This window comes from Rhinoderma darwinii, chromosome 7 (genome assembly GCF_050947455.1).
Source record: "Rhinoderma darwinii isolate aRhiDar2 chromosome 7, aRhiDar2.hap1, whole genome shotgun sequence".
NCBI classification, from domain to species: Eukaryota; Metazoa; Chordata; class Amphibia; order Anura; family Rhinodermatidae; genus Rhinoderma; species Rhinoderma darwinii.
In genome coordinates, this window is record NC_134693.1 from 48707994 (window position 1) to 48721526 (window position 13533).

Genomic DNA, 13533 nt, shown 5'->3' on the forward strand with positions numbered 1-13533 from the left:
CGCGTGTTTGATACCTCTGGCCTATAACATACAACAGTTTACATAGTTTCTGCTTCTACATAGAAAGCTGTCTTTAGTTTTCTAATGTACACATGCATTGGACAGCGTTCTATATCATGTTTGGCAGATTCTTTATGAGATGTATGAAAACCCTACCTGTGTTCCCAACATTTGTACTCTCCTGAATATAGGCATGCATGAACTGTAATCCAAACAGCTCTCTCTCCTCATCGTCTTCATCTGGAGGCAGTGTGACCTCCAGCTCCAGAGGATTATCCCTGAAGTTTACAAAGCTGTTAGGAGAGATATTTTTTTTTGTTAATCATAGAGACATTTTGTGGTCTGCTTCACGGATAAATAGTAGCCTGGCTCCAATATTCTAGACAAATTGGACCTCAAGAATAAATAATGGTGTGTAGAACAGTTACCCATAGAAACAATTTTTCTGGCTGTCATTTGAAAAAATATGGCTTGTTTGGTGTTTTAATTGAGAATTAGAAGCAGGTTAGTGTTGCATGCATCACAATTTACAATGCACATATGGATGAAGCATAGGAAGGGATACCAATGACTTCTTGGCTTTCTCAACCGATCAGCTTTAGTCAAAGCAGTGCAGGTTTTACTTGATTAGTATCTTTTATAGTGTTTTACACACTTCCAGACCTGCTGGAGTCCATGCTGCCTGCTCTGCAGAAACAAACAATCTTAATATTGCATACCCACTGTTTTCCTTGTCCCATCCCACCTTTAAATCTAATAAATACCATATAGCACAGATTCCTGTACCTAATGAGAGACAAAGGAAACCGTATGCTACATTGCGGCCCATAGTAATGAATAATTACTGAATAAATCAAGTCTATAGGTTAAAGTTATAGCTCACTGACACATGGATATGATATTGCGGCTGATTTATTTAGCTTACAATAGAACATGCAATGCTATGTTAGGAAAGCTTCTGCACTATACTTATGGTTTAGAGGCAAATAAAGGCATCATTTAACTCTAAAAGTCTGCTACTCCAAATGGTGAACATTCATATAGCTATATCAATATATAAAGTGAAAATTCTGAGTAGTTTATGCTTAAATGGCTTAGGCTCGAATCATACATGCAGCTTTTTAAGCCAAACACATCTTTCCTAAAGGTGCCCAAACACATCAGATGACAGTTGCCGGAACCCACTGAGTTTGGCGGGATTGGCCAATTATCTGATGTTTATTGTGATGTCGTGACTTTCCCCCGACGGCAGATGACAGGGGAGAGAAGGATCAAGCAAGTTGGATTTCAACACAAAGAAATAACCTGCTGCCAGAGGTGTCTGGCGCTATCTTTCCCCCCCCCCCACCTATTGAATACACATGCACACCTGTCCGAGCCAAGAGTGCATGTGTATTGTAGAGTCAGGAGATTGAGCTGTTGGCCAAACTAACGTTTTGCCAACAGCAACTTTTAAGTGCATGGGCAGCTATACTTTTCCTTCTTTTTGGATCTGCTCCTGGCTTTGGCTTAGAAGAATGCATCAAAACCTGCATGTGTCAAGCCTTAAAGGAACAGTGTCACCAACATTTTTTTTTTTATATCAGTTTTATGTTAGGGTTTTATTAAAAACGTTTATATTTGTTTGTGTGTTTGTGTGTTACTTTTTTCTATTTTTACACTTTTTCTTCCCTATGGGGGCTGCCATTTTTTTTTCAATTTCTGTATGTGTCGATTAACGACACATACAGACATGGAATACGGCAGCTCCAGTCCCATAGGGACTGCGAACGGGGCCCGTTCCATCCACTATGATGTACGCCGTGTGTGTGGGAACGGCGCATGCGCCGCTCCCACACAGTCCGATTTGAAATGCGCGCCGTCCGGCGCCATTTTCCTGTGGACCGGAAGTCGCGGCCGGGCAGTAAGATTACTACTTCCGGTCGCGGCTTCCGGACTTGTGCACATGGAGCAGCGGCAGCAGACGGAGCGGAGGGAGCGGCGGCGACTGGAGCAGGTAAGTGATTTCTATGTATGTTCGTGTTTCAGTGTGTTTTACTAGTGTATGTGAACCTTCTACACTGTGTGTTAGCTCAAAAAATGGCGACACACAGTGTAGGAGGTTAGACCGTTCAAACCCCTCGTTTCTCCCAGCACTAGCCAGGATAAAGGAGGGGGGGATTCTGAGAGCTCACTAGAGCGAGGGATTTTTTCCCAATTTTGCAGCATAAAGCAATGTGGTTGCTTTACCACATGCAATGCTGCAATTTTGGGAATTGCTCCATCTAGTGACCAGTGCTGGGAAATATTATAAATTGAATCCAATTTATAATATTTCCTGACTCGTGAAAAAAATAAAAAAAATTAGAACAATGTTTAATCACCTACACACTAATTGTTTAACTAAAAAAAAACATGTTTTGCTGGCAACACATTCCCTTTAAAGTGGACCCATCAGCTTTCCTGACCGATTTGTTTAATACTTGTATTCTCCATAAAATAATGCTAGTCCTCTGTTGTTCCTCCTGGAAATGTATGAAAACATTGATAACTGGGTTACCATTCTCATTGCCAATGGGTCATGTCACCACACACTTTGACACTGTCTAATAAGTGCTGTGTAGGGATACGACTTATTGACAAGGAAAATGGTAACACCCAGAGGTCAATTTCTTCATACATTTCTAAGAGGAAAAATAGGGGAATGGCAAAATACAAACAGATGGCACAATGCAGAGTTCTAAGAAAAGATTTGTTATGTCATTTGGGAATCCCAAGTATTTACTAAAACAGTCATGTCAGGAGAGCTGACAGGTCCTATACAAAATTTATTTTATAAAATTAAAAAAAAACATTCATAGGGTTTTAGCGTAACGTTGGTTTCATTATCTTTATTATTGTCAAAACCTTCTCAATGCTCTTACCTAAGATTTTGCAAGCTCTGCAGAGAAGCTGGGATCTCTGTCATTCGATTATTGCTTAGGACAAGCGTGCTGAGATTCTGCAGACATCTGATAGATTCAGGGAGCTGTGAGATTTCATTTCGTTGAAGCCACAAGGTGTGTAAGTGCTGCATTCTGTATGTATTAAGACAACCATGATGAGCAGACAATTCACATAGTGGCCTGATAGCAGTTATCTGGCTGCACTCACTTGTCTATATCTTGGGGTAGCATCTTCAATTTATTGCTACCCATGTCCAGCCATTCCAGTGCAGGGAGCTCTAAGACAGCCTTTGGGATGGTCAAAAACTGATTCATATTCAGGTCCAGATGTGTCAGCAGGGTCAGTTTACTTAGCTGTAGAAGGGACAAGACTTCTCATGCTTAGAACCTGCAAAAGTTCTGCTGCCGTATCATACTACAAAGCAGCTGATTATTGTATGGTTATACTATAGAGTGAGCACTGCTTATTTCTATTACCTGATCGGGGAGCTCGGATATATCTTTGTTAACAGCAAGTTCTAATCTTTCTAGATTCTCACAGCCACTTATTTCCGCAGGTACCTCTGCTATTCGGTTATAACTAAGCAGAAGTTCTCGGAGCTTAGTGAGCCTACCTAATATTAGAATACAAAGAGTAGCAATCAGAACAAAATTTTTACCAAAATTCTATACATTTTGGTCATGAAGGGCTGTCTAAGCCAATATTTACCCTTAACTTTGTTACATCATGTAGTATGTGTAGTGTATACGTCATAAAAAATATCAAGACTAATTTATTTGAAGAGACTATCTTAATTTCCACCCAAATTTATGGCCCTCACATGAGTAAGGGAGTAAGTAATTTCAATAGATATTTAAAGAGACACTCCAGTGAATTTTTTTTATTATTGCCACTGTTAGTACAGTATACCTGGTAAAAGGATGGGCAGGCCATTCTCTTATCGGGTGATTTGTTTCAGAAATATCGCGGCTGCAATGCAATCACGTGGCCGCACTGTGACCGGCCGATTCTTATACCGTCTGCTGTGTGGATCGGAGGTCTCTTTCACTATACATTCCTATGAGACGCTCAATTTGAGACACTGTATGAATCGGCCGGTCACAGTGCGGTCACGTGATCCCATTGTGGCCGGGATATTTCTGAAACAAAGCGCCTGGTAAGAGAATGGCCTGCCCATCCTTTTACCAGGTGTACTGTACTAATGGTGGCAATAAGAAAAAAAAATTGCTGGATTGTCTCTTTAAACTACTTCTTTTCATCAATGGCGCACCTGGATAAAAAGAAAGGTAAGAAATGGGAATTTTAACAAACAAATTTAAAGCGGGTTTAAGAACTTTATATAGAGTCCTTTCATTAAAAAAAATAATTGTAGGTAGGAGATCACAAACATCACCGATGAGATCTTCTCACATGTTTCTATGACATATTAGAAGATCATTTTGACAAGATCTTCCTTTTAAACATTAAAAATTACAAATATAAAAGTATAATTCTATATATACAGAAGTAACTCACTAACTGGATAGTAACTCACCAATCTCCTGAGGGATCTTATTTATCACATTTCGAGATAAGTCGAGGACCAGTAGGTTATTAAAGTTGCCAATGAACGTGGGTATAGTGGTCAGACCTGTGCGATGCAATTGCCACTCTTGAAGTTGTGGTAACTTCACCAAGCATGCTGGAAGTGTCTGCAGTAAAGGGAGAAGACAGTGGAGTTGTTCTTACCAGTTGTAGGGGATGGATCCATCTAAGTACAGCTATGACAAGAGAATTTTCTAACTATTTTGGGAATGATACATCCATTGAATATATGCCTCACCACTCTAGTTTTCATGCTGAAGGAAAGCTATATGCAATAGAATGGAGGCATATTTTCGGCAAAAGGTTTTTGGCACTCTAAACTGTTAAAACAACAAAACACATGTAATTCTTACCTTTAACTGATAAACAACAAAATTCTGCAATTATTATGCAAACCTAAGTATGCAAAACTATCAATTATCCATTTTTAATGATCAGAATACTAATTCAGTTAATATTCATTATAATCTATTTTTCTTCTATTTGTAGTTTTTACCATTTTGACACATACCGATTGCTCATACTTTTACTAGTATTTGGGTAGAGAAATTTTCAGTACATACTAAATATAAATATCACAAAAGAATCGTTTTACAAACGGTATGGGTATTTTTCTTACGTAGCGTAAACACTGCATATTTTTTGAACAAATCTCATCCACAAGCTGCGTAAAAAATCAGCCAAAAAAAACATTAATAAATTGACGTGCGGTTCGGCTTTTTTAAATACGCAGAATGTAAATTTATGCTTTGGAGTATTTCCTGTTGCGGATTTTCCCCATTGAATTCAATGCGGAGGTAAAACCTGTAATAAATAGAAAATGTTGTGATTTCCGCCGCTGAAAAAAAGGGCAACTCACAAAAAAAAAAGTATCGTTTTTTTTTATATACTTCTTCGTCCAGGCCAGCCTCCTTGGATGACGTTTCATCCCATGTGACTGCTGCAGCCAATCACAAGTTGCAGTGTTCACATGGGATGAAACAAACCCAGGAGGCCGGGCTGCACGGACAACAGAGGGATGCGGACATTCCACCCGAAAAACTGCTCCACAATTTAGTGTGGTTTTTCAGACAGAATTCCCTGCGGGTTCCAGGGCGGATACGCTGTTTCCTTGTACACATCGTATCTGCCCTGTGTACACATAGCCTAAGCATTAAAGTGTAAAGGATTTGCCAGACACAGCTTCTGTGTCTACGCCCATGGGCAATCAGTCTGCACCTGCTCCTATGTCTGTGAGACTGACTCCATTTTCCACCCCTCAGGATGGCAGGCTTAGGAGTGGGAGAGCCTATCACAGCCTGGCCAGACGGAGCTAGCTCCCGCCCACTGTCTATTTATACCTGCCTTTCCTGTTCCTCCTTTGCTTGTGATTCTGCTCTGCTTGTTTCCTGGCCTTGCTGCTACTGCTTGTACTACTCATCCTCTGCTTGTTATAGACCTTGGCTTTCTGACCACTCTCCTGCTCAGCGTTTTTGTACCTCGTTCACTCCAGGTTTGACTCGGCTCGTTCACTACTCTGGTTGCTCACGGTGTGTCCGTGGGCAGCTGCCCCGTTTCCGTAGCTTCTGTGTACCCTTGTCTGTTTGTCTGTCTTGCACTTCCTGAGCGTAGGGACCGTCACCCAGTTGTACCCCGTCGCCTAGGACGGGTCGTTGCAAGTAGGCAGGGACTGAGTGGCGGGTAGATTAGGGCTCACCTGTCTGTCTCCCTCCTCGTCATTACATAAAGTCTATGTACAAGGTTTCCATTGGGTTAACCCCTCAACGGAAAGGCAAACGGAAACCTTGCCTTCTGTTTGCATCACCATTGATGAGGGGATTCCGTTGAAGGGTTAACCCATGAAAACCTCCGATGGAAAGTCAGCGATGATGTGAACACAGCCTTAGATGTGATCAATAACCTGCAGTGATCTGCTGACACTGAACTTGTTAGTGCTGCTGACCTGACGGATTCAGGTCTCAGTGCAAGATAGAGCTGCTCTGTTTACAGGATACAATGCAGCTGTATCTCAAAAGGTAAAAATTATTTTTAAAAGATTTCAAATAGCTTTTAAGATTATAGAATTAATAGTTCAAAGAACAGTTGGTAGAACTGTTTTTTAAAAAACAAAAAACGGTCACAAAAATATCCTTTTTTCTGCTCTTATTTAGAGGTGTAGCGATGCAATTCTGGCTATAGCGTGACTAAAATAATATAAATATCAGTAAAATAAACTATTTAGAGATAAGTCGAAACAACTTTTTAGTTATTTTGAAATACTATAGGGTATAAATTACCTTCCATTCCTCCTTTTCTATCCTTAGGATTAGTCTTCCATCTTCATTGTAAACTTTTTCTTTCAGTTTAGATAACTGGATCCGACTTTCCCATACATTAGAGATTCTGTTCCACCAAAGTATGACACATATCACATATAGGCACACATATTCTAAACCATTCATGCCTGACATGCAACACAATCAAATCAAGAATCAAATGAAATTTTATTGCTCTAACCACTAAGTGGCAGATGGATTAGCAGACTTATCTTAATGTCTTTGACCACTTTAAAGAGAATATATCATCAGAAAATATCTTTATTTATTATAAACATATTTTTTTTAAATTTGTATTTTTTTAAAATAAATTTATGTGACTATCAAAGAAAAAAATAAATCTTTAAAATATCGTAGTTTTCACACTGGCCACTAGAGCAGTCACAATAGGCTAATGGTGATTTCTGTTTTCTGTAGTTCACTTCTCAGCATTGCTGTATAGCTGCATATTTATGTATATATAAACATTAAAGGGTTTTCCAATAATCAATATTTATCACCTATCCACAGGACAGGTGATAAATAACTGATCGGTGTGGGTCTGACCACTGGAACCCCCACTGATCACAAGAACGGGCTTACCTTGCCGTTCCTGGGAACCCAATATGAATGGAGCAGTACTACGTGTGCTTGGCCACCGCTCCATTAATTTCTATGGGGCTGCCAGGCGCTATCTTCGGCAGCCTCATAGAAATGAATGGAGCAGTGGTTGAGCACAAGTAGTACTGCTCCATTCATATTGGGCTCCCAGGAATGGCAAGGTAAGCCTGTACTCATGAACGGTGAAGGTCCCAGCGGCCGGACCCCCACCCATCACATATTTATCACCTGTCCTGTGGATGGGGGTTAAATAATGATTATGGGAAAACCCCTTTAAATTACATCTCTATTGTACTTGTATTATAAGGCAGTATAGTTACACTATAGATACAGATAAGGCTCTGTATGCATCTCCCTTGTCACTCCCTGGTTTCTGGGGGAGGACTGTCAATAAGGCTTGAGAAAGTAAAGAGTAAGGGCATGTTCAGAGGTGGCAAAATTTTTCCGCTGCAAATTCGTGCCAATTACGCGATGAATCTGCAGCAACATTTGCATATTTGACAGGTAATTCAGACGTTGCGGATATCACTGTGGACTTGCCGCAGATTTCAGTTTTTGCATTGCAAAGGCTGAAATCTGCAATGAAAATCCGCTGCTTCTCCGCTGACGGTCATGCATGCTGCAGAATGAAAATTCTAAAATCTTGGGGAAGAGTCCTTTTACATACTATATATATATGTGTGCTTTCTTGTTGGTTAAGTGGAAGACCACAGCTTTATTATAAATATATGTATGAAACCGTTAACATTATACGTTAACGTCCATTCTCAGTTATCCATGGGTATGCCCAGATACTGCAGAGCAGTAAGCACGTACTTCCTTATTCACCATAAACTAGCATTGAGCACTTAACAACGTTAAGTCAGCTGTGACGACATAAGGCACACAATGATATCAAGCAACATAACATACAAAATTAGACCGAAGTACAAAAAAGGGGGCCGGGAGGGTGGGACGCTGCATGCACAGGCCAGGAAGAGGTAGGACCCATATGTTATCTTTTACTTAATTTTTGAGTAAACCCACCCCACAATTTAAGTTGACAAATCCCCAGGGCCGTATACTGGCCTGGGCAACATTGATATGGATACATTTCTCGCACCTCCCCTTGACCTAAACATGACATTTGGTTAACCATTTAACTAGCCTGCAGTCCTTGGCCCCATCATTTTACAGTTTGGGGCTTGCTAGGGGCTGTACTCCATCACTTCCTGAAAACGAATAATCTATGATATTTTTCTGTCAATTGACTCTCATTCATTTCAGCTGACATAAAGCACACACACTCTGCCGAATTGTCAATACAGGCAGTGTGTGTATTTTCAATATGAACGCCCTTAGGGAAGGTTATAAAAATAAAAGAATAAAACACTACATTGAAGAAAAAAAAGAACAAATTTATTTTTTTCTACAGACTTAAACGTAGTTAACTAAACTAAAATTAAATACATGAGAAGTTCCCTTTAAGACTGCATTTACATGTCACAAAAAAACAGTCCAAAAGGGTGAAAAAATGCTTAAAACTTAACTTTTAATTCATAAACATAAAAGACCAAAATCAATTAATCTGACAAAGTATATACGCAAATTCTTTTGTGGAGGTGGGGGACCGGTCACCTACTTTAAAAAGTGTTAGGAATGATGTGACCTCCCCAGTACTGCTCTGTCCTCTTCCAACAGGAAACGACTGTGAGTGGCCAATCAATGGCTGTTTTTTAGTACTTTTAAGCCCTTCCTCCTGTGGCAGAGGGAAGTGCTGCTCTCCTCTATTTCCTGGACCTTGCACAGGAGAAAGAGAAAGTACAGAAGAGCTGTCGGATAACAGCCCCTATGTTCCCTTTGAACAGACAGAGCAGGCATTGTACTCTTCCCGATCATTGTGTCTTCTGGAGCATGAGTTGCAAAGCAGAAACGCAGACTTGTCAGTTGGGCATCATTGGCCTATAGGCTACAGCAAGATGCAATGTTACAGGCAGATTTGTCCCTTCTTACTTATTTTAATACCCACATACGGTAGTATTCTTAGCAGAACTTATGAGCGGTTACATATACCATGAAAAATGCCATGTATATAACGGACCATTGACCATATGGTAATTATATGATGTAATGTCTCTATACTCACTCTTCCACAGAAGTCTTTCCTCTGCGGCCTTTCTCCGATTTCAGCTCTTCCTGGTGTTTCTGGATTCTGCTCTCCCACAAAGCTTTAATATTAGAGATTGACCCTAAGCAAACCAAAGCTGTCATGTTCCTGCTTTAGGACAAGGACTGTACTTGGTGTATCTATGGAAGACAGAGACATTTTAAATGTAAAATCTACCTAGTCACATCATGCTCGGAAGAGTCAAAGGAAGAGAGGAGTCCTGCTATATCTATCATGTGCAGCAGTTTAGTCAGTTGCATAAAAAGTAGTGCTATCAACCCATGATGAGTGGGACTGTGAATATGCAGCAAGGCAAATTAGTAGTAGAAAATCATAAAAGGTTAAGATATAGTTTACATTATGTTGAACTCACCACTATCTATTTATTTAGTAGGGAACAGAATGGTAACAGGTCTCTTTTTAAGGTGCCTAAGTCTAGTTTGCTCCTATATACTGGTGAGGGGCTAAGGCCTTCCAATTTTTTGGTCGGATTTTTTGATTAGAAATAATATATTTTTCAAATTGGGCAAGAGACATTGAACAATGGCTGATGGGGTAATATAATTTGTATAATTTCTTTATGGGTTTGATGTAAGAAGGTGCAGGGCAGGTATTTTCGTATCAGACTGATATTGCTATTTCTGTTGGAATATATGGGAGGGAGGGGGCTAGGGGGAAAAATGAGTCATTCTGGCTGGATTTTAATAAAGCCTCTTTACACGGGCCAATGACCGGGCACACGATTGTTTGTACAAATGATCGTTCCCGATCATTGTCCTGTGTGAATAGGACAGCAATGAGCCAATTAACCAGCTGATCACATCTTTTATGGTGGATTGTCGGCAGCACGTCTCATCGTGTAAGCACGGGATATGCTGCTGACAAGATGCATAATGTACAGGACGACCAATCTTTGTAATGATCGTCCTTCCACATACTTGCAATCATTGCTCCATTAGAATGAAGCAAACGCGCCAATCAACATCCTGTGTTTTTGATAGGTGCTCGTTTAAAGCGCAGAATATCTGTCCGTCAAAAAGGGCCTTTAGTTACATATTTACATAGTACGGTTGAAAAAAAGACATATGTCCATCAAGTTCAACAAAGGGATGGGAAAAGGGAAGGAATGAAACAAAAAATTGTACACATTGACATAGCAGCAGATATTTTTTCGTTCTAGGAAATTATCTAAGCCTTTTTTAAAGCCATCTACTGTAGCTACTGTCACCAGCTCCTGCGGAAGACTGTTCCATAGATTCACAGTAATATTATATCCCTGTTTCGCGAGTCCATGCCTCTTTTAATGCACAATAATATCTTGCTGGCCTTACAAGCAGCTGATTGACATGCTGTTATTTTGTCTATGATCTACAAGTACACCCAGATCCTTCTCAACAAGTGACTTCTCCCAGTATAGCACTTTTCTAGTATCACCATCATTAGGTGGAGTTAAATGATAAAATTATTTCGGCGAGGAAGCTTATTGAATATGGATTTATTATAGCGGTCTATTGGAACTGTATAAACCCCTATGCAGTGAGCTCCCCCTAGTGTTGGCTGCAGGCAACCAGAATCTCATCATGTTACTCTACGAATGTGTGGAGGGAAGAATTAAAACAACGCTCTGACCCATCCAAAGAGTTGGTACTTTTTCCTGTCCTAGACCATTTCCATTAACCCCTTCACCATTCCATACTAAGATACCAGTTGTAAAATTTGTGGTGGGTTTATTGCCTATTCCTTCGCAGGCACGTGCTTGGAAATCCCCTTTAAAAATGTATGATGTGCATAACTAATCTGCTAATTATTTATTAACGGTGGAAAGTAAAATTTAGCTGATTACTGTTATTACCTTGAACAATGCAAATTCATATTTAACTTTAATCTCTGTAGGGAAATGCTTTATCAGTTAAAGATGTTTCCTGAAGCAGTAAATAACATTTTCCTCGCAGCTGTCATTCTTCCTAAACAAAATGATTTAGTGTATAGCTATTTTTACACATGTGCCATTTATATAAATGGCATAGTATTCATATCACTGTGATGTGGCTCAGGACATACTCTTTACTGGTCTTCCATAATAATACATAGTTATCCTCAATGAAGCAAGTTGTTTTGCAAAGCCTTACATTCAAGTCAGTCCAAATAATTAAAGGGTAACTAAACGTTTGACAAACTTCTAAAATGTCATAGTGACATGTCAGAAGTTTTGATTGGTGGGGGTCCGAACACTGTAACCCCCACCAATCGCTAAAACGAAGCAGCAGAAGCGCTCGTGTGAGTGCTCAGCCACTTAGTTTCTGTTCGGCTTTTTACAGAAAGCCGATGTATCGGAGTACGGGCTCATATACTTTCCATTGAGCTCGTACTCCGATACATTGATTTCGGGAAAAAGCCGACCAGAAACGAAGCGGTTGCGCGCTCACATGAGTGCTTCTGCTGCTTTGTTTTAGCGATTGGTGGGGGTCTCAGTGCTCGGACCCCCACCAATCAAAACTTCTGACATGTCACTACGACATGTCAGAAGTTTATTGAACGTTTAGTTACCCCTTATTTAAATGGTCTTTAAATGACCGAGGCATCTGCCGGTTGATCTCAAATCTGAATGTGATCACAGTGTATTTGGCACAAAGCTAACAGACACTAAATTCCAAAAATTTGCATTGTTTTTGTTGTATACATATAATGGTTGGACCTTATATCTAGATGTAGTCTATTCATCTTTTTTAGTTATGTTGCGCCTGAGCTACACCTGTTACGATATTTTTACTTATAGATGCTTGTTTTTAAAGGGGTATACATTACAAGAGATCCTGGAGAACCTGTCCTGTCGTGTATTACTCAAACTCATTGATATGAATGGATATTATGTAATGCTTAATGACCCCTGTGGTGGCGCTGCAGGGAAATTGAACACTTACTACCAGGTTTCCCCATAGATTACAGTTAAACGCTGAGGACCCAGTAGGAGGACACTTGGTGATCAGCTTATTGTTTAGGGATCTTTTTATCAAGCAGGGTTTGTCCAACGGCGAGAGCCCCTTTAACTACACACAATTTATAGCTTTCCCTACAGGCATCTAATGCTCAGCGTTGTTATGTTTAAAGATTTCTGCAAATTATTGTACTAAAAATGTTAAGTAGATAAGTTCTTTATGAATTAGGTTTAAACACCAGTGATATCCTTGAGCAACTCTTGTGTGTTATAATGAATATCATGAAAAATACTAATATATCTGGATTATCTTCAGATACTGGTAGATGTGTGTACTGAGAGGTACTGAGGAAACAATGCATATTTAACTTGCGTATTGACTTTATGAGTATCTGTGCATACAAAGTCCCATTTATTCTGAGAGAATGCACAAAAACTGCTCCACCTTAGTGCATGCACTGGTTAAAAACATTTCACGCTCACTATCATTGCTAGGAAATTAGGACAAATGCTCCCAGGGCTTTCATAGTTCCTTTGATTGTTTTATGTAAGCACAATGGATTTCTCTGCCATAAATATTTTTTTATCACTCCATGTAGAAGACTCTTACCAAACTTAAATAATCTAGAGAGAATTGCAATTCTAGCCGTTAATGTAACTCACCCAGATTTGTCTAATGACTGTGCCCGGCTCTTTGAGACACTGCCATATCCAAGAGTTCCATGCTCAAAATAGAATTGTTGCAGTAGGACTGAATATAACATCTCAGAGCAACATGCTATCATCCACAAAAGTCTGTAATGACATCAACAGAATATATGTTTCCTCATTTTCATTGCTTTGCTCTCTATTATGTAAAATGTTCGAATGTAGAAGTCCGTGCTGCAAACCTTGTTCTCAGTCTGTACATAAAGGAATGTTACCCAACATTTGAATGTGGCATGTGACCAGCTTAAAATAATCTTCAGAGCATGAGGCCAGATACTGTGACAGGTGGGACGTCACTGGTGTCTGACAAAGTGTTGTAC

At 39.8% G+C, this 13533-nt stretch overlaps 1 protein-coding gene across 1 annotated transcript in view; it reads right to left on the reverse strand.

The window, feature by feature from the left end:
- The window catches only part of LRRC39 (leucine rich repeat containing 39), a 16544-nt gene extending 3293 nt beyond the window's left edge, over positions 1 to 13251 (reverse strand). The window contains exons 1-8 of the mRNA XM_075833347.1: positions 13169 to 13251; positions 9550 to 9710; positions 6786 to 6891; positions 4460 to 4616; positions 3402 to 3538; positions 3133 to 3278; positions 2904 to 3056; positions 157 to 293 (exon numbers count right to left, since the gene is read on the reverse strand). Coding sequence (XP_075689462.1) covers positions 157 to 293; positions 2904 to 3056; positions 3133 to 3278; positions 3402 to 3538; positions 4460 to 4616; positions 6786 to 6891; positions 9550 to 9674 — 961 coding nt within the window. The 5' untranslated portion in view covers positions 9675 to 9710; positions 13169 to 13251. The remainder of the gene's footprint in view (positions 1 to 156; positions 294 to 2903; positions 3057 to 3132; positions 3279 to 3401; positions 3539 to 4459; positions 4617 to 6785; positions 6892 to 9549; positions 9711 to 13168) is intronic.
- Between the last annotated feature and the right edge of the window lie 282 nt (positions 13252 to 13533).